This window comes from Phyllobates terribilis, unplaced genomic scaffold (assembly GCF_046119375.1).
Source record: "Phyllobates terribilis strain yellow unplaced genomic scaffold, ASM4611937v1 Scaffold_12__6_contigs__length_324123572, whole genome shotgun sequence".
In the NCBI taxonomy this organism is placed as follows: Eukaryota; Metazoa; Chordata; class Amphibia; order Anura; family Dendrobatidae; genus Phyllobates; species Phyllobates terribilis.
In genome coordinates this window covers 262,048,476-262,073,322 of record NW_027362772.1, presented here as the reverse complement: position 1 = coordinate 262,073,322, position 24,847 = coordinate 262,048,476, and the positions used below count along the sequence as shown (strand labels likewise).

At 41.2% G+C, this 24,847-nt stretch overlaps 1 protein-coding gene across 5 annotated transcripts in view; it reads right to left on the bottom strand.

Moving 5' to 3' along the window:
* Positions 1–24,847, bottom strand: part of RERE (arginine-glutamic acid dipeptide repeats) — a 281,545-nt gene that overhangs the window by 119,334 nt on the left and 137,364 nt on the right. For all 5 annotated transcript variants that reach the window (XM_073656935.1, XM_073656936.1, XM_073656934.1 and 2 more), the window contains one exon: positions 12,971–13,041. In XM_073656935.1, the coding sequence (XP_073513036.1) occupies positions 12,971–13,041 (71 nt within the window). The remainder of the gene's footprint in view (positions 1–12,970; positions 13,042–24,847) is intronic.

The window sequence follows — 24,847 nt, the reverse complement described above, 5'->3', positions numbered from 1 at the left end:
ACCATTTTGAGGAATTTGGGACAAAAAAACAAAAAACAGTGAACAGACAAACAAAACAAAGAAAGAAAAAAAGTGACTTCAAGAAATCACAAATGATTAAAATCGGGCCCATAGAGCCTAAGTAGGTCTCCACTGACCTGCAAGTATGATGAACCTTGTTGCTGCAATTTCTGAAAAAAATAGTTTAAAGAAACAGCAATAGTGGACAAACAATAAGCGGGACTGTGTAACTCAATGCAGGTCAATTTATTACCTACCTGCACAGGAAAATATATATATAAAAAAAGAAATCTCAAAAAAAATGTATACAACATGCTGATTTCTAAATTTACTTTGAGCACTTAAGAGCTTTTTAAAAATGCAGACCAAAATTTTGAGGGAATAAAAACTAGTTTTAGAACCAATATGTCATTTAGGAAGCCAGAAAAATCCCACCGCCTTGGCTCTGACAACAAGGCGAATAATGTCAGATCTGTAAGGCTGTGCGGAGACGTCGTGCTGGCGGAGTGACCTGCATATTGTGCCGCTCTGTAATTTAAGGCTTGCATGTCACACAGCTGTTTGTGCTTCTTTAGCACAGCTCTGCTGCACGCTTTATCCCTGCCGCCCCATCCTCTCCACCCCCAGCAGATTTACACCACAGACCAGAACAGACGGGTCATTAGAGGCAATGTATTACAAATTGGGGTTTCCATGCCCTCCGCACTCAACTAGAAGGGGATAGCTTTTAACAAACTGTTGGATTTATGCACCTCATAACACGTGCCAGTTTAGGCCCAGCACAATGCCGCCCGCGTACCTGCACCGCACCTGCACCGTGCAACGCAGATGATAATGTAATCAATGCTATCCCACATAAGCAAAATTAACCAAACAGAATGGTCTATTACCCTTGGCATATTCCAGAACGGAGCGTTAATGACACTGTCTGAAAACCTGTAATCAATTTCTTTTTCACAGCAGCTCTATCATTATGCTGCATTCGATCTGTGTGCCGGCGGGGATTTATTAAATCTCACAATGCAGTGGTGCCTGCGCCAGTTGGATCTGGCTCCTACAGTTCTCAGAACACATAGCCGGGATTATTATTTTCTCGCAAACTTCATAAAAAAAATAAAATAAAAAACAGCTGTGATTAAAAGGAGGAAAAGGGAGAAAAAAAGCGGAAACCGTAAGTTAAAGGGCTATGTAGCATAACCATAAGAGGTGGATCTATAACACTTTCTATTGTGATTTTTTTTAAATGCATCATCAGAAAATGTCCTATTGTTTAAATTGGGGTTTTGTGTTAGTGTAATAGATTTTTTTTGGCTATTTTCCATATCACATTGGTGTAATTATATATATATATATATATATATATATATATATATATATATATATATATATAAATCTTGCAATTTTCACACTGGTCCCTGGGGCTATTCTAGACTTCTACTCCTTGTTCTTTCAGTAAATTCACATGTACATTAGAAGCAACAGACAGCTTCAGATCCTATTTGTTGTGTAGAAGCATCTAATGAGCGTGTGCACGTGTGCATAGGTCATTGTGAAAGGAGGAGGTCGGCTGTGACATCATCTGATGTGAATCGTGGGTTCCTGTGTTATCAGCTGTCGTCATAATTCTGCCGGTTATATTTTTCTACTGGGTTTCATTTAGAATCTGGGACAAATCTATAAAAACAAGAGAATGCCATTTCTAGCACTCTATCACTTCTCAGCTGTCCACAGGAGGATTCACCTTTGAAGATGTTAACTGACATTGGATTTCTTCCCGATTCCCCATACAACCAGAGGCCTTTTCACAAATCTGTCACATCCAATGTCAATATCTCGCAATGGCGATATCATTCTCAAAGGTGTTGTACACTCTTTGTTTAGTGGAGGTACTGTCTCTTATTAAGGAGAGTCTTGAGGTGTGTGCTTTTCTGTCTGAAAAAGTGCAGCAAAAAATTAACAAAGCACAGCAATGTCAAAATATCATTGCTGTGCCCATGTTCAGTCTTTGGCTACCCTTAAAGCTGTTAAAAGTAGTAACATGTTCATTCTTCGGGCAGCTTGGTTTGGACGTCACTCACTCACTCTATACAGTGGCATGTAAAAGTTTGGGCACCCCTGGTCAAAATTACTGTTATTGTGAACAGCTACGCAAGATGAAGATGAAATGATCTCTAAAAGGGCTCAAGTTAAAGACAACACATTTCCTTTGTATTTTAGGATATTATATACAGTACAGACCAAACGTTTGGACACACCTTCTCATTTAAAGATTTTTCTGTATTTTCATGACTTTGAAAATTGTACATTCACACTGAAGGCATCAAAACTACGAATTAACACGTGGAATTATACAGGGTGCTCCAAAAGTAGGTGGACAGAAAATAATAATTATTTTGATTTATATTTAAAATTATATTTACTAACACAAGCATAACATTGACAACTAAATTTTATTCTGAACAATAATACAAAAGCCCTTAAATTTTATCAAAGCAGGTGCTCAAACTGTTTTCCATTACAATTTGCACAGCTTTGAAGTCTGCCTCTTACGCTTCAACAAACTTTTTTGCACAAGTCTCTTTGGGCATTAGTTACTTGAAATGCATCTCTTATGTAATTTTTCAAATCACTGACACTTTTTGGTTTTCGACTATAAACTTTGTCTCTTGAGCACTCCCCAAAAGAAAAAGTCCATTGGGGTCAAGTCTGGTGAAGGTGCCGGCCAATCAAGTGGGCCTCTTCGGCCAATCCATTTATTAGGAAATGTTTCATCAAGATACTCGTGGACTACTCTTGAATAATGTGGAGGGGAACAACTTGATTCATTAGAATTTCGAGATACTTATCTCCTGTGACTGTTCCATCAAAAAATATTGGTCCTAAAACACCAAAACTTGAAATACCACCCCAAACATTGACACCAGGCTCATTTAGTTGTTGCTCTAATGTTAAATGCATGTTCTCATTATACCAGTAAATACAATTATGTCTGTTAATATGGCCGGATAATCTGAAAGAAGCTTCATCACTCCACATAATGTTATCTAAAATTACTGGATTTTGTTTGATTAATCTCCCCCTTCATAACCTTATTACACTTTCTGTCCACCTACTTTTGGACCACCCTGTATACTTAACAAAAAAGTGTGAAACAACTGAAAATATGTCTTATATTCTAGGTTCTTCAAAGTAGCCACCGTTTGCTTTGATGACTGCTTTGCACACTCTTGGCATTCTCTTGATGAGCTTCAAGAGGTAGTCACCGGAAATGGTTTTCACTTCACAGGTGTGCCCTGTCAGGTTTAATAAGTGGGATTTCTTGCCTTATAAATGGGGTTGGGACCATCAGTTGTGTTGTGCAGAAGTCAGGTGGATACACAGCTGATAGTCATACTGAATAGACTGTTAGAATTTGTATTATGGCAAGAAAAAAAGCAGCTAAGCAAAGAAAAACAAGTGGCCATCATTACTTTAAGAAATGAAGGTCAATCAGTCTGAAAAATTGGGCAAACTTTGAAAGTGTCCCCAAGTGCAGTTGCAAAAACTATCAAGCGCTACAAAGAAACTGGCTCACATGAGGACCACCCCAGGAAAGGAAGACCAAGAGTCAACTCTGCTTCTGAGGATAAGTTTATCAGAGTCACCAGCCTCAGAAATCACAGATTAACCGCAGCTCAGATTAGAGACCAGGTCAATGCCACACAGAGTCCTAGCAGCAGACACATCTCTACAACAACTGTTAAGAGGAGACTTTGTGCAGCAGGCCTTCATGGTAAAATAGCTGCTAGGAAACCACTGCTAAGGACAGGCAACAAGCAGAAGAGACTTGTTTGGGCTAAAGAACACAAGGAATGGACATTAGACCAGTGGAAATCTGTGCTTTGGTCTGAGGAGTCCAAATTTGAGATCTTTGGTTCCAACTACCGTGTCTTTGTGCGACGCAGAAAAGGTGAACGGATGGATTCTACATGCCTGGTTCCCACCGTGAAGCATGTGTGGTGTGGTGGTGTGAGGGTGCTTTGCTGGCGACACTGTTGGGGATTTATTCAAAACTGAAGGCATACTGAACCAGCTTGGCTACCAAGGCATCTTGCAGCGGCATGCTATTCCATCCGGTTGGTGTTTAGTTGGACCATCATTTATTTTTCAACAGGACAATGACCCCAAACACACCTCCAGGCTGTGTAAGGGCTATTTGACCAAGAGGAAGAGTGATGGGGTGCTACGCCAGATGACCTGGCCTCCACAGTCACCAGACCTGAACCCAATCGAGATGGTTTGGGGTGAGCTGGACCGCAGAGTGAAGGCAAAAGGGCCAACAAGTGCTAAGCATCTCTGGGAACTCCTTCAAGATTGTTGGAAGACCATTTCCGGTGACTACCTCTTGAAGCTCATCAAGAGAATGCCAAGAGTGTGCAAAGCAGTCATCAAAGCAAAAGGTGGCTACTTTGAAGAACCTAGTATATAAGACATATTTTCAGCTGTTTCACACTTTTTCGTTAAGTATATAATTCCACATGTGCCACCACAGTTGACTTGAAGTATTACAGTTTCCAGATGAAATAAACTGTTGTCTATGTATTAAGAACAAACATATTAAATCTCCAGTGTCATATCATAGCCTACACATTTATACATTTTGGTCCCCAAACCCCCACACACACCCCTACCTATTCACATGCACGCTCAGTTATGGCAAAGCACACATGCTCTCAGTAGGTATAGGAACAAGGGTGCAGACAGACAGCTTAGTTTCTTATCCCTTATTACCTCTAACAACATAAGGATTGGGCATGTTAACATACAACATGTCCAACCACATCACAGCTATCTGATGTAAATCTAGTCTCCTAGACTTTGGCCAGCCCCGATATAGATCAATATGTAATAAACACCAGGATTACAAATAATCCTATAATGGCCCTCTCATGCCTGTTTTGCATTTTAATATAGAGCCATATAAATGATCAACTAATGTCTCCCTCACGTGATTTGTTAAAAGAAAAAAAAAAAATCAATAGAAGTTTTCTTATATAGTACAGTACCATCTGTGATTTATTAGCCTCCTACAGATTCCCTTTCAAAACACATTTAAGAGATCATTTGTAAGCGGACTTGCAGCGGTTGTTGCAAGACATTTACATTTCTAAGCAGGAGAAGTCAGTGCCACAAAGTTAATCACACTAATTAATTCTGGATAGACGGCATAAGACATGATGCAGAAAGGGCTCGTCTCCGCACAGCAAAACAGCACCGCTCTGGAGAGACTCACAGGGGCCGGCAGCCATCAATAATGGAGAGAAATCACATTATCCATGACCGGCAAGACTGAGCATGATCGGCGATGGTATCAGAGTGAGACGTCATTGACGACATTTGCAAAGAACTCCATGTTGTACCTTTCATATTGTTGGCGGCTCCACCCCACAGCTAGGTCAGGTGGTGGCTCCACCCCACAGCTAGGTCAGGTGGTGGCTCCACCCCACAGCTAGGTCAGGTGGTGGCTCCACCCCACAGCTAGGTCAGGTGGTGGCTCCACCACACAGCTAGGTCAGGTGGTGGCTCCACCACACAGCTAGGTCAGGTGGTGGCTCCACCACACAGCTAGGTCAGGTGGTGGCTCCACCACACAGCTAGGTCAGGTGGTGGCTCCACCACACAGCTAGGTCAGGTGGTGGCTCCACCACACAGCTAGGTCAGTGGTGGGCTTTATAAGCTGGTAATGAGCCACAATCCAAGTCAGCTCAGCCATAAACTCAATCATGTAAATGGAATAATGATGTATTCTACCTACAGTTGAGCAAAAAGATCCCAGGACTCTGGTCCAATAACGATACTGATAGTCCATGGCCACTGGATCATAGCCCTTTGAACCTTCTATTTGACGGTATCGTCGGCGCAGTTTTGGAAAAGTAGGCCTAACATGGCATCATGCACTATTATCATGCTGCATTGATGAAGTCGCTCCGGGCCTACTAATCAGAAGAGGCACCGGTGATGCAGACAGGTGGGAAAGGATCTGGTTCAGTTGCCACGTAGGTACTCTGTCCTGCAAAAAAATTTTGGCCCAACTCTAATGCCATCATATGTAGAAGGTTTCAGCTCGGTCTTAAGACATTTTAATAAAGTTGAGCTGCAGTACTAGTCACAAACCAGAGACAGGAGTGGCGCTGTTAGGAAAATTTATTTTTATGAAATAGAATGGTTATTTGATTTAAAAGCAGGAAATAGTAAAAAAAAAAAATTGTAAATTCACTTGACCTATGCAGCTATAGGCCTCATCACCATCTATTTGCTGGCAGGATCACATAAATAATGTTTGGCATTATAAACCAGCAGAGACCACCAGAATGGCGTCACTGGATTTAATGGATGAGCAATATTTATATTTTGTACCATCTTCTGCCTTTAGGCAGCTTTCTGAGAAGCCTAGACTACCCCTTTAAAGGCAGAATTCACACCACGTTCTTTTTCCTGCTGAGGGTTTATATGAGAATGGTCAAAAAATATTTTTATAGATGCACCCCGAGAAGACTTAAAGGGTTTGTATGAAGTTAATACCCTATTCCCTAATCGCCCAAACTAATTTCTCCTTGGCTCAGCAGCCTTATTACAGGTTCCCCACCTATAAAGGAAGCAGAAGTATCATACAAATGCCCAATATAGTATTTAAAACCGCTTAAAATACCAAAACCACCATATATATGGCATTATCCTTATACGTCAGTACAATAAAGAAAAGGTAAATCAAGCAAAAACACTGTAGGGAATAAGAACTAGTGCGTTATAACCCTCCTTGTACATGATATTAATGGCTCAAACATGTGGACTCACATGATTTGTGGAAAACTGAGATTATTACGTGATCATAAATGATTAAAAGAATAGAATACAATTCACTTCCTAATGCTCCATTGTTACAAAAGGGAAAGAAAAGAATAAATATTACCATAAGAAAACATTAGGCTCCATGCAAACACAAAGCACGGTGACAGAAATATTATACCTTTTCATCTGTCTTTAATAGATATAACCTGCAAAATAAAGGCATTTTTATGGCTCCTGTGTGCGTCACGTTCTCAGTAAGAGCTCAAACCACATGCTCGTAATTATAAGAGAGAAGGAGCTTGCACGTGCTAGATAAACTCTCTGCTAATGAAAAAAAAGCCGCCAATAATAAACCATAAAGTACTAGTGCGAGAAGAAGCGGCCTTCGAGGATGCTGCAGGTTGTGTGCCTCTTATGAGAAGTTCAGTCTTTTATGGAGGAGCAGATCTGAGAATGGGAAGAAAAGTACCGTTATGACCCAGATTCAAAGGCTGGCTGGAGCATGGAAGGCACAAGGCAAATTAACAGCTCGTGGTAGTCGGAGCCCTGCAAGCCGGCTGTCTCTGGTGGTGCTGCATCAGTGCACAGCACACGCTCCGGAGGAAGTTTTGGGAGCAGATGGTGACATCACTTCAGCTTACGCAGAGTATAAGCAGCTGCTTCCAGCACATCAAGTATGCACAAGACGAGCGTCTGATATACAGCCATTAACCCAAATACAAGAGTGAAGCAACAAAGGGAAAAGGATCCACAGTCCTAATGAGCCTGTAAGCGACTCCATGATCATGGGCTATTACTGGAGGACATCACAATAAGCGAACGGGCTATGCTGCAACTCAACGGCTGGTAATGGCTATCAGCATATGTCACAGCAATGAACAGGGATATGGCTCAAGATAAAAAAAACATCAAGCAGTATTGGGCTAAAACTTCTCAAAAACTAGTGCTAGAATTAGGTCTAGATTACATCCACCATCTTGCGTGTATTTGACCGGACAGCTCTAGACTAGCTAGCTGATCGTTGCACGTAAACCAAAATGAAAAGGAACCGTCTCACCAAGGCTGGGGTTACACGCCGACCACAAACATTTGTGCAACTTACTAACATGTGAATATTTTAAAGCTGTAATAAAAAAACAATCACAGCCAAATTGCAGACAAGATTCATGCAGATGAGTCACATGTGACTGGCATTGAAGTCTCTGGCGAGTGAGCAGTGTGAGACTTGCCACCGGCTATGGAAAAACAATCAGGTTTCGAAACATTTGCGACTCAGTGATGCAGTTGCAGTAGGTTGCGAGTTGCATTGTGACACCATAGGAAATCATTAGAAGTTACAATGTGACACCGCGATCTCAACGTCACAGCACATGTGTAGACCACTGCATCTGAGACTGACGTTTGTTGTATACGCCTGGAAAAGTATCCCGTATATACACATCAAGATCGTCCATTCAACTAAGAGGCAAAGAGAGCGCCCTTAAAATCTTCATCGGAGTGGTATATGTAGTCATTACTTTTTTTTTTTTTTTTTTTTAAGTTGTATAGGAAGAGCACAACAGACTGCACTTTTCTAAAGTGGGGGGTAAACCATACCGTATGCATTATTTCAGAGTTGCAGCATACGCTTATATATGAATAAGCTGCATATGCCAGAGCTTCAGTCACAGACTCAAGTTGAGAAATCTTACCTAGGAAAGTCTCAGAAACTGTACATTAAGTCTATTATAGCCTCCTTCCAAGGCCCATAGAAATTGTTCATGACCACTGTTCTGACCATCCAGCGGATCATAATCTAATGGAACCAGTCCATACGAGAGTTAAGCGGCCTTTCCCTTGAATGGCTGGCATTCAATCCTATATTTTCCATGCGGCAGCTGCGGCTTCCCTATAGCGATATCAGCAGCTTCGTTCGGCATCTTTTAGAAAAGGTATTGTCTTTGTGAGAACCCCCTTGACCATGAATAAAGCATTGTGGTTGGCTGAACGCTGCATACAATACTGTTTATTGTGTACATCCGAGGCGGGGGCGGCACACGGCACCCCACGTTCTTCCTGCACTGTACTGGTTGGAACCATAATTGTCATTTTGCTGTTGGTATTTGTAAGAATCATCATAAAAGGGGAAACTAGACCTGAATTCTTTGTCATCTGCGTTTGCACAAGGTCAGTGTCTATTGTCAGGATGGGTTTGCACAATGCGTTGTTTACATTTATATATTTTTTTTGTTTAGCCAAAACAAGTAGGAATATCTCCAATGAAGCGAAAAGGAGTCAATCGCTCGTATCATGCAGGCTCCGGCTTTGTAGTTTTATAAAAGGACATAGGTTGCAATTACAAATGAAGAGGTGTAACCTGAATATGCAGGCATCAGATTTTACACTTTATGAGCTTTCCTTCTCCGGTAACATGAGAAGTGACTGCTGACCAGTTGAAGAAGCTGCATAATATTAATCTACTGGAGAATGTGATTCTTGGATCTCTAGATCAAAATAATAACCTTAATCAGATGATTGCATGCTGCTTCATTACCAGAGCCCACCGTCCCACTGGGCACATGTACAAGAATTACCACCCTACAGATGTCATAAACAAGCCCAGAAACACACCTCTGCAGCCAGATCACTAAATGCCTCGACGCTGGAGGGGGCAGCATTAGCAGGGCATTAAGTCCGGACAAGCCTCCTTTCGAGTGCCGCCGCCGACAGGTATCTGTGTGCACTGATTCATGTTGTTTTGCAGACAGCTCTAATGCGCGGTGCAAAACCAATACTGACAACAAAAGAGTCGGCCTTTATTGCCGTTAATATCCCTGAGCAATTATGGGACCTCAGCGGGAAATTCTGCCCAGAATGGAAACCTTCACATTGTAATTCACGATTTCTCCTCTGCTTCTGCAGTAACTCCCATTGTATCAGCTAATGTGTACAATAGTACAACCCAGGAAAAGGCATTATTACACCGAGCATGGATAACGCAACAAGACTGCCCTGAAAACTAGCAACAAGAAGGGGATCCGGGTGTGCAAGGCAAGCGAAATACAAGACGGAGGATCTAATAGTAAAAAGCAACGGGGTGCATGATCAAACCCTTATCTTCACGGTGCTATTCCCACTGCATCTGATGTGTATGGACCCAACATACGGCCAATAGCAGTTCTTTGGCATACAACTGGGTGGCTTTTGACGGTCTATATTTTATTTTGGAAGGCCCTGAAAAACGTAGCTGATTGCGCTTTTTAATACAAAGACATCTAGGTGGGAATTGTTGTGTATAGTTTTAGCAAATCTAATCCAAAAATGACACAGGTAAATGAACACCCAATTATCCCAAGGCTTTCCAGGTCCCTCCATCATGGTTTCTGTATTTCCGCCTCCAGTGAGGACATGAGAAAGCTGAAATAAAGTCATTGCAAGGGGCCAATAAACACAGACCGGCCACAGAAGTCTCTCCATATCAGTGTCAGAACATTGGAAACTAAATAAAAAGTAAAAGTATAAGTTCACCAAAAATGTGTATCACAGCAAAATGAAGTCCATGTAGTATGCTGGGAACCAACAGATGCAGTGTTAACGGCACAGAAACCAAAAACGTAGAAAAAATTTGAGCACCAAAGAAAAATAAAATGAAGAAATTTGTGCTCCATAAAATCACATATCAAACACAATGCCTATGATAAAGGACATGGTTGTCCGAAACACGTAAGGTTTCTCTCCTCCGATACCCCATGTTTTTTTCCCCTTTAATTTTTGCCCTTTTTCATGTTTTTGATATGTAATTTTATGGAACACGAATACATTTCTACATTATATTTTTCTTTGTGCCAAAATTTTTTTTCTACATTTTTTTTTATTTCAGAACATTGGAAAGTTAGCTATTGTTTTCGCCTTTATTTTGGACCATTTTAAGCATTTGCGATTTTTCTTTGGATGCGCAACAAAATCAGCAACACAAGGAAAAACCTAGACCCCCCAAAAAAGGGCAACAATTCCGTCCTGTGTGGACATACAGTCATGGCCAAAAGTATTGAGAATGAGACAAATAGTAATTTTTCCAAAGTTTACGGCTTCATTTTTTGTAATGGCAATTTGCATATACTCCTGAATGTCAAAGAGTGATCAGCTTAACAGCAATTACTGTACTTGCAAAGTCAATATTTGCCCAGAAAATGAACTTTAACCCCCAAAACACATTTCAACATCATTGCAGTCCTGCCTTAAAAGGAGCAGCTAACATCGTTTTAGTGATTGATCCATTAACACAGGTGTGGGTGTTGATGAGGACAGGGCTGGCGATCAATCAGTCATGATTAAGTAAGAATGACATCACTGGACACTTTAAAAGGAGGCTGGTTCTTGGTATCATTGGTTTCTCTTCAGTTAACCATTGTTATCTCTAAAGAAACACGTGCAGCCATCATTGCACTGCACAAAAATGGCCTAACAGGGAAGAGTATCGCAGCTACAAAGATTGCACCTCAGTCAACAATCTATCGCATCATCAAGAACTTCAAGGAGAGAGCTTCCATTGTTGTCAAAAAGGCTCCAGGGCGCCCAAGAAAGACCAGCAAGCGCCAAGACCGTATCTTAAAACTTTCAGCTGTGGGATCGGACTACCAGCAGTGCAGAGCTTGCTCAGGAATTGCAGCAGGCTGGTGTGAGTGCTTCTGTACGCACTGTGAGGCGGAGACTCTTTGAGCAAGGGCTGGTTTCAAGGAGGGCAGCAAAGAAGCTACTTCTCTCCAGAAAAAACATCAGGGACCGACTGATATTCTGCAAAAGGTACAGGGAGTGGACTGCTGAGGACTGGGGCAAAGTCATTTTCTCTGATGAATCCCCTTTTCGATTGTTTGGGACATCTGGAAAACAGCTTATTCGGAGAAGAAGAGGTGAGCGCTACCACCAGTCTTGTCTCATGCCAACTGTAAAGCATCCTGAAACCATTCATGTGTGGGGTTGCTTCTCAGCCAAGGGAATCGGCTCACTCACAGTCTTGCCTAAAAACACAGCCATGAATAAAGAATGGTACCAGAATGTCCTCCAAGAGCAACTTCTCCCAACCGTCCAAGAGCAGTTTGGCGCCCAACAATGCCTTTTCCAGCATGATGGAGCACCTTGCCATAAAGCAAAGGTGATAACTAAATGGCTCATGGAACAAAACAGAGATTTTGGGTCCATGGCCTGGAAACTCCCCAGATCTTAATCCCATTGAGAACTTGTGGTCAATCATCAAGAGACGGGTGGACAAACAAAAACCAACAAATTCTGGCAAAATGCAAGCATTGATTATGCAAGAATGGACTGCTATCAGTCAGGATTTGGTCCAAAAGTTGATTGAGAGCATGCCAGGGAGAATTACAGAGGTCTTGAAGAAGAAGGGGCAACACTGCAAATATTGACTTGCTGCATTAACTCATTCTAACTGTCAATATAACCTATTGGTACTCATAATATGATTGCAATTATATTTCTGTATGTGATATAAACATCAGACAAACACTATGAAAAACTAGAGGCCAGCAGATCATGTGAAAATATAATTTTGGTGTCATTCTCAAAACTTTTGGCCATGACTGTACAGGTCTGGAGATTTTGACAGTCTTTCCTGTATCCAGGTGATCTAGAATACCGTAGTTCTTATTCCTTACCCATGAAAAGTCTACCTAGGAATTACCACTGTATACAATGAAAATGTGGAGTATATTTAGACATGTCTGACAATATTTTCAGATGGGTGGCAGAGACTATGAAAAGCTCCTCAGGTTGTATCAGCGAAATTATCTCGGCGTCTATGACGAGCCTAACCATTAGGTCTTGTTCACAAGAATTCGGCGGCTGCATTAGTGGTGATAAAACACGTGCGGCTTATACTGACTCGTTCACAATCTCTTCGTGGCTGCATGATGTCTGCCGGTGATAACACAACTAATGGAATTAAAACATGATGGTTGCTGAGGCATATGAAATTAGTCATGGCAGATGGACAGGGAAATATCACATGCACATTTTCTGTATTGTAGGCCACCGTGATGGCAGATGACCCTTCAAAAGAAATAGCTCACGCACAATCCGACAACTTCTTATATATTTTATAAACGTTCGGAGTGCCACCATACAACATGAATAAGGACGGTGAACTTACCAGCTTGAAATCTTGAATGCTACATATGAAGTATGGAGTGTTGGGTCTTCGGCTCTCAATATACACGCAATCTGGAGGGAGGAAACAAGAGAGAACGTTATACCATGGCGGAGATAGAACTGAAAGGACGGATAACATCCATAAGGGTCATGGTAGTTTTAAAATAAGGGTCAATAATTGAGTTCTGTGGATTTACTTGCATCCGTCTTTCCTAGTAGCTGAGCACTACTATTAACATGACAATTAAGACATAATTAAAGTAACACATGCCTAATAGTTAAAGGGCTAGTCAGGGATTAAAAAGAAATAAAAAAACATTATGTGCACAAAATATATAAGAACAATAAAATAACCATTAGTTACCTATTCACTTCCCTACCGATCTGGTGGTCCCAGTTGATCCTGCAGCGATTAAGTTATGTCAAATCATTCACATGACCACTGCAGTCAATCACTGGCCTCACTGATTACGTGATAGACAGAACATCATCACTGCAGGACTGACAAGGACCAACAAGGCGGCAACAATGGTAAGTAATTGTGATCTTTTATTTGGAGAAACACTCCTGCGCAATTTTGGAAATGTTGGTTTCTTAAATTGGATTATGCCCATTGACCATATGGAGCAAAAGGGCGATATAACTTGAATTTAGTCAGTGGGTGACAAAAGTTTTACATTATATTCAAAACAGTCATCTGAAAACAAGACATCTCTAATAAATATTTTATAGCCACAGACTATAAACTTGTTCTCAATTTTTTCAAAATTACATTTCTCATAATAATGTGCAGCCAAGGCAAAAGAGATTTCACTATCTGATACCAATACTCCTGATGTAAGCACCGGGCAGAGAGAAAACTTCAAGATTAGTTCACAAAACAATATATGGCACCCTATGTCTTAAAGGGGATGTTCACCTTCTGGGGGGGACATTTTGTTTTCTTAATTAAATTTTAACTTGGGCTAAAAATTATTCTTGCAATTGGGTTTCATTACAAATTTTGCATCGTTGGCCTGCTATAGCCTCTATGTTGCACACTGTCTATTGCAGGCTACAGAATGAGTTAACTAAGTATCAGTCAGTAAGCCTGAGTTTGTAATTCTTTTATGTCTTTTTCTCAGCTCCTCACAGGTGATTTGTAACCACAGACCACATCAAAGATGAATATGTGCAGAGAAACAAAGACTATAGCAAAACTGTGCAATATTTTTAAATGAAACTGCAAAAATATTTTTTTGCCCCAAATACATGCATGTAAGTGAAATGTATATTATATTGAGGATTATGGCTGCGGCTCTCTAGAGAACACTAGTGCTTGTAGATACCAGGGAAGTTGGAGGAGATAGTGGCCGGCCATTGGCTATCTAATGTATTTTCAAAATTAGCCTAGAAATGAATTAGGGGCGTGTAGACTTACGGCGAGAGCGCGTCCAGGCTACCTATCACATGCAGAAAGTCCTCAGGTGGATTATCAGGTCTGTAGAGGATTTCAGACACTGATGTGATTTAAACATGGTTTCCATTCACTGGAAACAAGCAGAGGCCTTGAACAGGTGAGAGATGAGCCGCAGTCACAGAGAATGGATACAATTCTCTCATGCAATTTCTACTTGTATAAGACTGAATAATTCCTGTGTAAATACAGCGGACAATACACATAATAAGCAGTAAAGGCAGGGACACAGAAAACACATTTACCACTGTACTGACGGCTTCTCGTATTAATAAAGCCCTTTGTCATGACCTGCCATAAGAGCATTATGATAATGCTCCTTTAATGCCTCGCTCCACCACACCATTACATGGGATGTCATTATGAATCACAGGTCAGAGGCCTGACATCCACTCTTCCTATTTAAGCAATATACACAATACATCAGGGGGGATCAGACGTACACAGAAATGGGGGAGGGCCAGCAACGGCCATGTCTGCAGGCACCAAGACAGCATCTATGCAATGCTTGAACGTAAATGGGCCGGGGCAAGTATGTGTATGAGGACTCTTCTGAAGTCTTTATAGGTGCACACACACACACACACATATATATATTTAATATATATATATATATATATATTTAATATATATATATATTTAATATATATATATATTTAATATATATATATATATATATATATATATATATATATATATATATATATATATATATATATATATACACACACACACACATCCAATGTGTATGGGGGTGTAACGACTCTCCCATGATGGATGTTAGAGGAAAGTCATCAGGCATGTTGGGATTTCCCAAAACAGGCCCAATTTATAGTAACCAAAGGAGAATATTGCCCATGTCTACAAAGATTCGCAGGACCCCGGACTACCAGTACACATACACACTGAGTCTTGTATTCTCAATAGTGACATAGGTGGAGAGGAGCAAAAAGATTGTCAGGATCCTGGTCCAGTGGCCATGTCATTAGCCCATGGCTGCCAGATCATAGCCCTGCGAAACTTCTACCTGCTGGCATCCCTGATGACTCAAGTGCACGCATGATGTTGCGTCGGGCCTACTAATCAGAAGAGGCACCAGGGATGCCAGCATGTAGGAGGTTCACAGGGCGATGGTTCGGCAGGCATAGGTTATTGATGTGGCTGCTGGACCAGGACTCTGCAATTCTATTTTCTCTACTCTATCTACGTCCCCTATCAGCTAAGCATGCGCATGGGGGAGCTTCCCCTACAACTATTAAGGAATACATGAAAATTAGAGTGGTCGTCTGGCCTTAAAAATGGATGCGGAGCAGAAGTTCTGAGCCGCTACACATCGAACAGAGCTGTGCTGTTCTGGCTCTGTTCACTTCATCCAGAACTGAAAAAGAAAAGATTGAAGAGGGTGCTGGGTGTCAGACCCCCACCCGATCTGATATCAATCTACAATATATCATATGATCAGACAACCCCTTTAAAAAGGTATCCATCAGCCACCCAGCTTCTCTCCTGACTCCCCATACACATGCAAGCTGGGCCTAGCACTCGTGCTCTCTATGGTGAGAGAGGAGTAAACTGCTGCCAGACAGCCCTTGATCAGAGAACAAAAGGACACAGATCCCCAGTGAATATAAACTATGACATTTAAAAACACTCATTTTTTTTCCCTTAATAGGAACAATTGCAGAACTAAAAACAGTCGAGAGGTTTAAACACATGAAATAACTATCAATGATAAAATGGTAGAAAAAATATGTGAAACAAGAAAAATAAATGTAAACATGAAGTTAGATCTCTTTTTATAAACCTCGTTTTACAGATCATACCTAATCATAAAAACCAAAGTAAAGCATTTTCCTTATAACCTCACACTGCGATGCCGCCATACAGTAAATCTCCCGCATCCCGCACGATTTACTTAAGCGCACGGCTGCCAATGTCCTTGTCACTGTTAAGGCAGTTACTCAAGGAGTGACAGCTCTTCATAAAGTCTTGGGGAGAATACAATGTTTTCCAATACTGCTGCTTATTTCATAAAAAGAGAGCCATAAAGCAAACAGAGATTGAAATCACTGCGAGGAGTCAGGAGGCGTCTGAATTCATAATTTTATCTCCCAGCCATCAAAGACTTGTCTGCGGCTGACAAGTAAAATGGAAAGGCTGGCTCATTGTGACCTGGCTTTGTGTAATTCATTTACAAGATAAAATAAGTGAAAATATCCATCAGCGCACCTCACATGCTGCAAATGACAAGTCCCCTTACAGCAGACGAGAGCGGGTGTTACAGCGCAGGTCTCCTGGGGAGATCCTTCTGCACAGGTAAATGGAGACTTACAGAAACACTACATGTATAAATAGAAAGAAAAACAAAAACATCCCTTCCCATTGATCTTGTGTTTTGGTTCATATAGCTATCCAATAAGTGGGAGGAAAAAATGTATACAGGCTACCTGCTCTCAACCCCTGCTAGAGCTAATGCAATAAGTGTGCAAAAGCCGAGCGGCTACAATGCAATAAGTGTGCAAAAGCCGAGCGGCTACAATGCAATAAGTGTGCAAAAGCCGAGCGGCTACAATGCAATAAGTGTGCAAAAGCCGAGCGGCTACAATGCAATAAGTGTGCAAAAGCCGAGCGGCTACAATGCAATAAGTGTACAAAAGCCGAGCGGCTACAATGCAATAAGTGTACAAAAGCCGAGCGGCTACAATGCAATAAGTGTACAAAAGCCGAGCAGCTACAATGCAATAAGTGTACAAAAGCCGAGCGGCTACAATGCAATAAGTGTACAAAAGCCGAGCGGCTACAATGCAATAAGTGTACAAAAGCCGAGCAGCTACAATGCAATAAGTGTACAAAAGCCGAGCGGCTACAATGCAATAAGTGTACAAAAGCCGAGCGGCTACAATGCAATAAGTGTACAAAAGCCGAGCAGCTACAATGCAATAAGTGTACAAAAGCCGAGCGGCTACAATGCTCGGTTACTGGCTGGGAAGCAGCGTGATTATTCAGAAACCTCTTTCTCATGGCCCCATCAGAAATGGGGAAAAAACACACCTCTATTGTTGGTTTCCAAGATGGAGGAGATGGTAAAATTCTGGATGTTTTCAGGAATTTGTAGTAAGTCTTATGAATAGGAGACTTCTTCCTGATCATAGCAACTTTAATACATGTCAAACATGAAGACTGTACAGAGATGAAAGGTTCTCATCTCTTCCTGGAGACATCAGCAGACGCAGATTGTAAAGGGAAAATGTTATATTGGGAACCCCGAGTTACTTGCGGATATAGGGTCAATCTGCATTTAAATAGCATTCAAATCCTGCCTGCCTTACTGGAGCAGCGACTACAGGGAGAACATCAACTTACATCCTCCCTGCAGCCGCTTGCTTCCTGTCACAGGGGCGGTGCAGGGAGCGATTATATTCAGCGCTCAGTACACTGTGAGCGCGGCTGTAATCATGCCCCAGCACTTTGACAGTCTGCTCTCCACACACACGCTGCAGGGCGGGCTGTCAATCAAAGAGCTAGTGGAGTGATTATAGAAGTGGTATCCGCATAGTGACAGCGACTGTATCCACTTGGTAAACAGCCCTAAGACTGGAACTGATTGGCTACAGAGAGGATATAAGTTGATTTTCTCCCTCTTGCCGCTGCTACAATAAGGCAGGCTTTTAATGCTATTCACCCTCAGACTAAACTTATATGAACAGCATTTTCCGAAATGAAAGGTTCCCTTTAAATTTTGCAAGAAGTTTTCCCCATAGTGCTCATTCTTAAGTAAAAAAAAATATGAATATATATTAAAAAAAGCAGCGCTCCAAAAATCATAACACACTCATATATGTATATAAAATTACACATTGTGCAGCACAATCCATTCCTGGACTACAAAACACAAATAGGTAATATGAATATATATTATACATGTATATAGATACTAAAAAATATTATTCGTATATTTGGACCTTATGCTTCTCTCGTTCAATTGTGGCCTAAGCAAAGAGAAGAGTCTTTCAGATGGGAGTTTACATTAAAGTGGTTGCCTTATTGTGGAGAATAAGGGCGCAAACACTTTGATCAATATGTGAGCAACGTACATCACACGTGTGTGCTCATTAATAGTGGAATCCATGTATACAATGTTTGCAGAGTGCTGTTGCATAGTATTTGTATTCCACATTGCTGGAATATTAGACATACATAAGTAGATAGTGCGGATCTTGTGCATGTGCAGGACCAGTTATCTAATAAAACTCACAATCCGGTTACCAAAATGCTTGACGCAAACCCTGAATTCAATCTACTCTGTGAGGGCACACAAGCTCCTTTGTGACGGATGGCGGGGGCATCGATCCAGGATAATGTCAGCATCAAACAATTCCATCTGTGGCCTCATTATCTGTAGGGCACCCTGAATCAAAGGCCTGGGGCGTTACATAATGCACAACCCCTCAAAAATGAGGTCACAGAGCTAAATGAATGTACTGAAAGGTGACAGGGAAGGCCATGTAAAAAAAGAGGTATATTATATATAGACATATATTATCTCTCTCGCTCTCATTATATATTGATAGATATCTCTCGCTATCTATAGTGTGTGTACTCACACGTGCATCTCACGAAATTAGAATATCAAAAAGTTAATTTCAGTTCTTCAATACAAAAAGTGAAACTCATTATATAGAGTCATTACAGAGTGATCTATTTCAAGTGTTTATTTCTGTAATGCTATGTGCCCACGATGCAGAAATGCTGCATATTTTTTCTGCATCTCCCTGGCAGGAAAAACACATGCGGATTGTACATGCGTTTTCCTGCCAGGGACAAGCGGATGTGAAGCGTTCTTCACATGCATTTCCGCATGCGGGTTGTCAAGCGCTTTCCAAGAGATTTTAGCATCACTTGGAAAGTGCTTGACAACTTGGTCACACTATATAAATCCATGCAACCGACCTGTCACATGACTAAATGAAGTCATGGCAGGTCCTTTCACACCACCGCGACCCATACAACAGACCAGACACATCGCTGAGGAGACCGGGGGCCATCAGAAGAAAAGTATACTCTTTATTTTTTATTTTATTCTTTTTTTTACAGGTTCTGTGGTACCCGGGTCTGGATGAGAGTCTCCTCTTCTCCAAACCCGGGTACCATCCGCACATTGAACCGTGTGATATCCGCTTGTGCAGATGTGTTCATATAGATATTATGCGGTTCAATGCAAGTCAATGGCGGCAATTACGCTGCGTGCCCGCAAAATTAATAAACATGCTGCGTATTTTTCCGCAATGATAATCCGCAGCGGAAATTTCCGCAGCATGTGTACAGCACATGCGGATTATCATCGGGGACCATGGGGCACGTATTACCAAGCTTTTTTTTTTTTTTAACAGTTTTCGCTGCGAAAATTTTCACAACAAAAATGCTTGAAAAAAGCTTAGTGGGCACGCAGCCTTAATGTTGATGATTATGGCTTACAGCCAATGAAAACAAAAAGTCATTATCTCAGTAAATTAGAATACTTTATAACAACAGCTTGAAAAATCTTTTTAAAATCTGAAATGTTGTCCTACTGAAATGTATGTTCAGTAAATGCCCTCAATACTTGGTCGAGGCTCCTTTTGCATCAATTACTGCATTAATGCGGCGTGGCATGGAGGCGATCAGCCTGTGGCACTGCTGAGGTGTTATGGAAGCCCAGGTTGCTTTGATAGCAGCCTTCAGCTCGTCTGCATTGTTGGGTCTGGTGTCTCTCATCTTCCTCTTGACAATACTCCATAGATTCTCTATAATAGATTCTCTATGGGGATAAGGTCAGGTGAGTTTGCTGGCCAATCAAGCACAGTGATACTGTTGTGTGTAATCCAGGTATTGGTACTTTTGGCAGTGTGGACAGGTGCCAAGTCCTGCTGGAGAATGACATTTCCATCTCCAAAAAGCTTGTCAGCAGAGGGAAGCATGAAATGCTCTAAAATGTCCTGGTAGACGGCTGCACTGACTTTGGTCTTGATGAAACACAGTGGACCTACACCAGCAGATGACATGGCTCCCCAAACCATCACTGATTGTGGAAACTTCACACTAGACCTCAAGCAGCTTGGATTGTGGCCTCTCCACTCTTCCTTCAGACTCTGGGACCTTGAAATCCAAATGAAAATTGGAACTCTGGGACCGTGTGGAGTGTTTCAATGACTGCCTTCTGAACATCTCTCAAGTCAGCAGTCTTCCCCATGATTGTGGAGCCTACTGAAACAGACTAAGGGACCTTTTCAAACGCTCAGGAAGCCTTCGCATGTTTTTGTTAATTATTTCAATTTACTACTTTCAATACTTTTTGTATTGAAGAACTGAAATAAATTAACTTTTTAATATTCTAATTTTGTGAGATGTGTGTGTGTATATACATATAAACACACATTATATACACATGTATATATACACATTTTACACGCACAAAGTATGTGTGTATACTGATATGTATCTATATATACACATACACGCACACACATATATACCTCAGACACACAAACATACACACACTGAAACTTTAAAGTAATATCCTTTTCTAAAGGAAAAAATTCTTGCTACCTTTTCTAATCCAGCAATTAGAGGTGGCTATTCTATGTCCCCTCACTTTTGCAGAGCCCCCTATTCCTTCCCACTCCTGTGATCACTTGTCACACTGCTTGAGAACTCTATACTGCATTAATTCCACCGAACAATGCGGCGGCCATGGCTCTTTTCTGTTTCATCTCGGCTCTGTAACTAAACAGAAATGAGCTCTGGCTACAGTATTGTTCTGAGGAAATTGATGACACAGAATGCCCAGACACCATGAAAATGGAGAGCAAGAGTTAAAGGGAGAATATAAAGCAGTAACAAAAGGAAGGCAAAATGAAAAACTGAAGGAAGCGATCACTGGGAGCAAGGATCTGCATGCCACAAGTTTATTTTCACAAAATTACTGTTCACAAAGCCAAATATTAACAACAGCGAAAAGCAAGTTTAAGAAAAATGTAATCAACTTCTACAGACCAGCGCTCCGTGTGGCAGGAGGAAAAATAACACCTTTGTTTAACATCAGGCTTTTTTGTTTTAAAAAGGCAGATTATCGAATATGACAGCCACAGAGTAGCATCCCCCCACAGAATCCCTGTATACCCCTCCCTGGCATTCCCGTTTATTATAAAACACACATTTCAGGCACACATTTCCCCTAGTTATTCTCCTCCCGCTGCGGATAGGATTTAATGTACTGTCGGCATAATTTCGATTTCATCTGTTTAAGCTCACTCATGCCTACCTCCTGATTGTACACTAAATGGAACATATTTCTGCAGAACAGAATTAATGACAGCTAATTGTAATCCGCCGCTCCCAAATTTATAAAAACAACTGCTAAGCAGTTCAAACGGCGAGCGCCATGACACCCACTCAATTAGCTTCATCTCCTCGCCATTTCACACGCTCTTCACTGCTGTGACACAGTTTCTTTTGCTTGCACATAATTCTTTATATGTTTTTTTGCTGAATGTGTGCAGCCGTATAGGCAATTTTAGATCAGGTACTTTGTGAGGTCAAGCGGATCTGGACTTCTGTGTCCTTATTTCAGACTGGCATATAAGGGCGGTCAATGAAATGCAATACTTGCGGGATTACTTCTCACCTCCTTGCTGCGGTCTTGAAATTTTTAATAGGGTTGTCCATAAAAAGACAACTTCTGATCAGTTTGTATGGTATGCAAGTCATAAAAAGGCATCGTACTATAGCAGCTCATAGACACAGGTTATTTTAAAAAGTCTACACACCCCTGTTGAAATGCCAGGATTTTGTCTTGCTTGTACAGCAAAAGAAACGGTCAGTAAAACAGCTTACAACACAGCAAAGGGGTCTCATTATTGAAAGTTATCAGTCAGAAGAAAAGTACAAAAACATTAGATATACCACAGATCACTGTGAAAATGGTAATCAAGACAAAACAATGACATTACCTGGAAGTGGACGTCAAAAAAAGTTGTTGAAAAGGCAAGAAGAAAATTGGCAAAGGGGGCTGCCAAGAGTCCTACAGCTACATTAAAGGAGCTGCAGGAATTTCTGTAAAGTACTGGTTGTGTACTGCATTTGACAACAATATCCTATATTCTTCATATGTATGGCCAATTGGGTCGGGTGGAAAGATGGAAGCCTTTTATTACATCCAAGCCTGGTTATGTTTTGCCAAATCCTACATTAAAGTTTGACAAAACCATATAGGAAGAAGTATTATGGACTGTAGAGATCAAGATTTCATTTTTTGGCCATAATTCCAAACGGTAAGTGCGGCGCAAAGCCAACATTCTGTATCACTTAAAAGAACACTATCCCCAGTGAAGCATGGTGGAGGCAGCATTATGCTTCAGTGCTTTTTTTCAGCAGCTGGAACTGGGGTTTTAGTCAAAGTGGAGGGGTTTATGAATAGTCCTAATCAGTCAATCTTACAACAAAACCCTCTGTGCCTCTGCTACAAAACTGAAGAGGAATTTCACCTTTCAGCATAACAATGGCCCCAAGCATACCTCCAAAATGAATAACAAAAAAAATGGCCCAAAGACCACAGCGGAATACAATTGAAAATCCATGGGTGTCCTGAAGTGGGCGCTATACACAGGAGATGCCCTCACAATCTGAGAAATGTGGAATGATCAAAGATTGCCAATAACAGGGGTGTGTAGACTTTGTATATCCACTGTAAAAGTTGGGCAAAATGGTCAAATTTAATTATTTAGTCCATGCAAATTTTGAAATTATAAGTTTTATTCTGGCATGTTGAGGATTGTATCATCTGTACGAAAGATCCAACAGACCATTGATCAGCGGCATTTTAGTCTTATGTGTATGCCCATCTTTTCAGCTAGAGAGAGACAGAGGGCCTTCTGCTGGAGAGGACACAGTCTGTCCATGTATTAGGTGGTAGGATATTTATCTGTATGTTTCGCCTGCAGTAACCAGAAGGCTGGGTAAATAGGTTTAGATAATGGGTTGTCTCATTAGACAAGCCTTTAAATGAGCTTTTCATTAGCTATCTAAAATAAAGCTGACAATACACATTAGATAAGCAGCCCATGTCCCCACCAAACAGAAAGAATGACCCTTGAAATTCCAACGGCCGGAACCTCCTCTTCCCCTACATCTGCTGTAGGGGAGAGTCTGAAGGTCTCCATACCTATATGGCCAAATTTACACATCTGTGCTTTGCAGTCTGAACCGGGCGTTGGACTCTTGACATGGGCACACATGAGGCTGTCTAGTCCTGGTCAAGAGACCTGTGAGCAGTCAGTCCATTGCGGTCCATTCTCAAACATGAATGTGTGAATTGGGCCATAGATGGGTTGACCAAACTCACTGAAAATTTGGGGTTTGAACAATTTATATCTATTGTGTTTTGGGGCCTTAAATCCCAACCTTCCACTTTGAAGCCTATAGAATCAGATTAAAGAAGCCTTGTTTGGTCAAGGATCCACCCGTTTTCTTCTAATATACAACAATCTAAAAAAAAAATCCACATTTCCAAAAGTTCCAAGGCTTCAATATTTTCCTACTCTGTGTCCAACTTTCATATCCTCATAAAAGGTACAATTCTGACTTTCTTCTCAGGCTACGTTCCCACGATGAGTATTTACTGTGTTTTTGATTATGCAGAATTTTGGCAATTACCTGAATTAGGTTTCTTGCGTTTTGTTTTGATTTTTCCATTGTGCTACTGAATACGTTTTAATTGCATACATTTTTAGTGCGTTTCCACAAAGGAAATGTAGTAAAAAACACCTAAGAATTTTTTTTGCCTGCGGATGTTCCTCATCTCAATCAAGTCTATGGGGAAAATCTGCAAATAAAACGCATATTTAGCGCAAGAGAAAGTGATATGTTAGGGATTTCAAAGATGCGGCTTGAAATTTCTAAATCCCATACACTTTACTGGAACTGTAATACGCCGAGTCTCATGTTCAGTAATTAACAAAAGTCAAAACTGCAGTGATCACAGAAGATCATTAACTAATGAAGATGATGCTTAGCACTCTTGATGGTTATCCCACAGGGGGGTGATGGAAAAAGAGGTAACGATAGAAGACACTCTGGACTCACTCCTTACTGTATTGATGGCCTGATGAAGGCTCCAGAGATGAAAATTTCTTCTGCTTCCATCCAGTTGTCATGGCTGGAGACTGGGAGCCCCCATTAAACCCCAACCCTGTTTCTATGCACAAGTCTTTATGAGGACTGTAGCATCTAAATGTCCGATTCTTAGGGCAAGCAGAATCTGGTTTTACACATCTGTGTTTTGTGGACCATAATGCATGGACTGCTCATTGGTCTTATGATTATAGAGGAGCGGATCGATTTGCAAGACTCTGGTCCAGAGCCCAGGTCAGTGGTACCGGGTGGCTA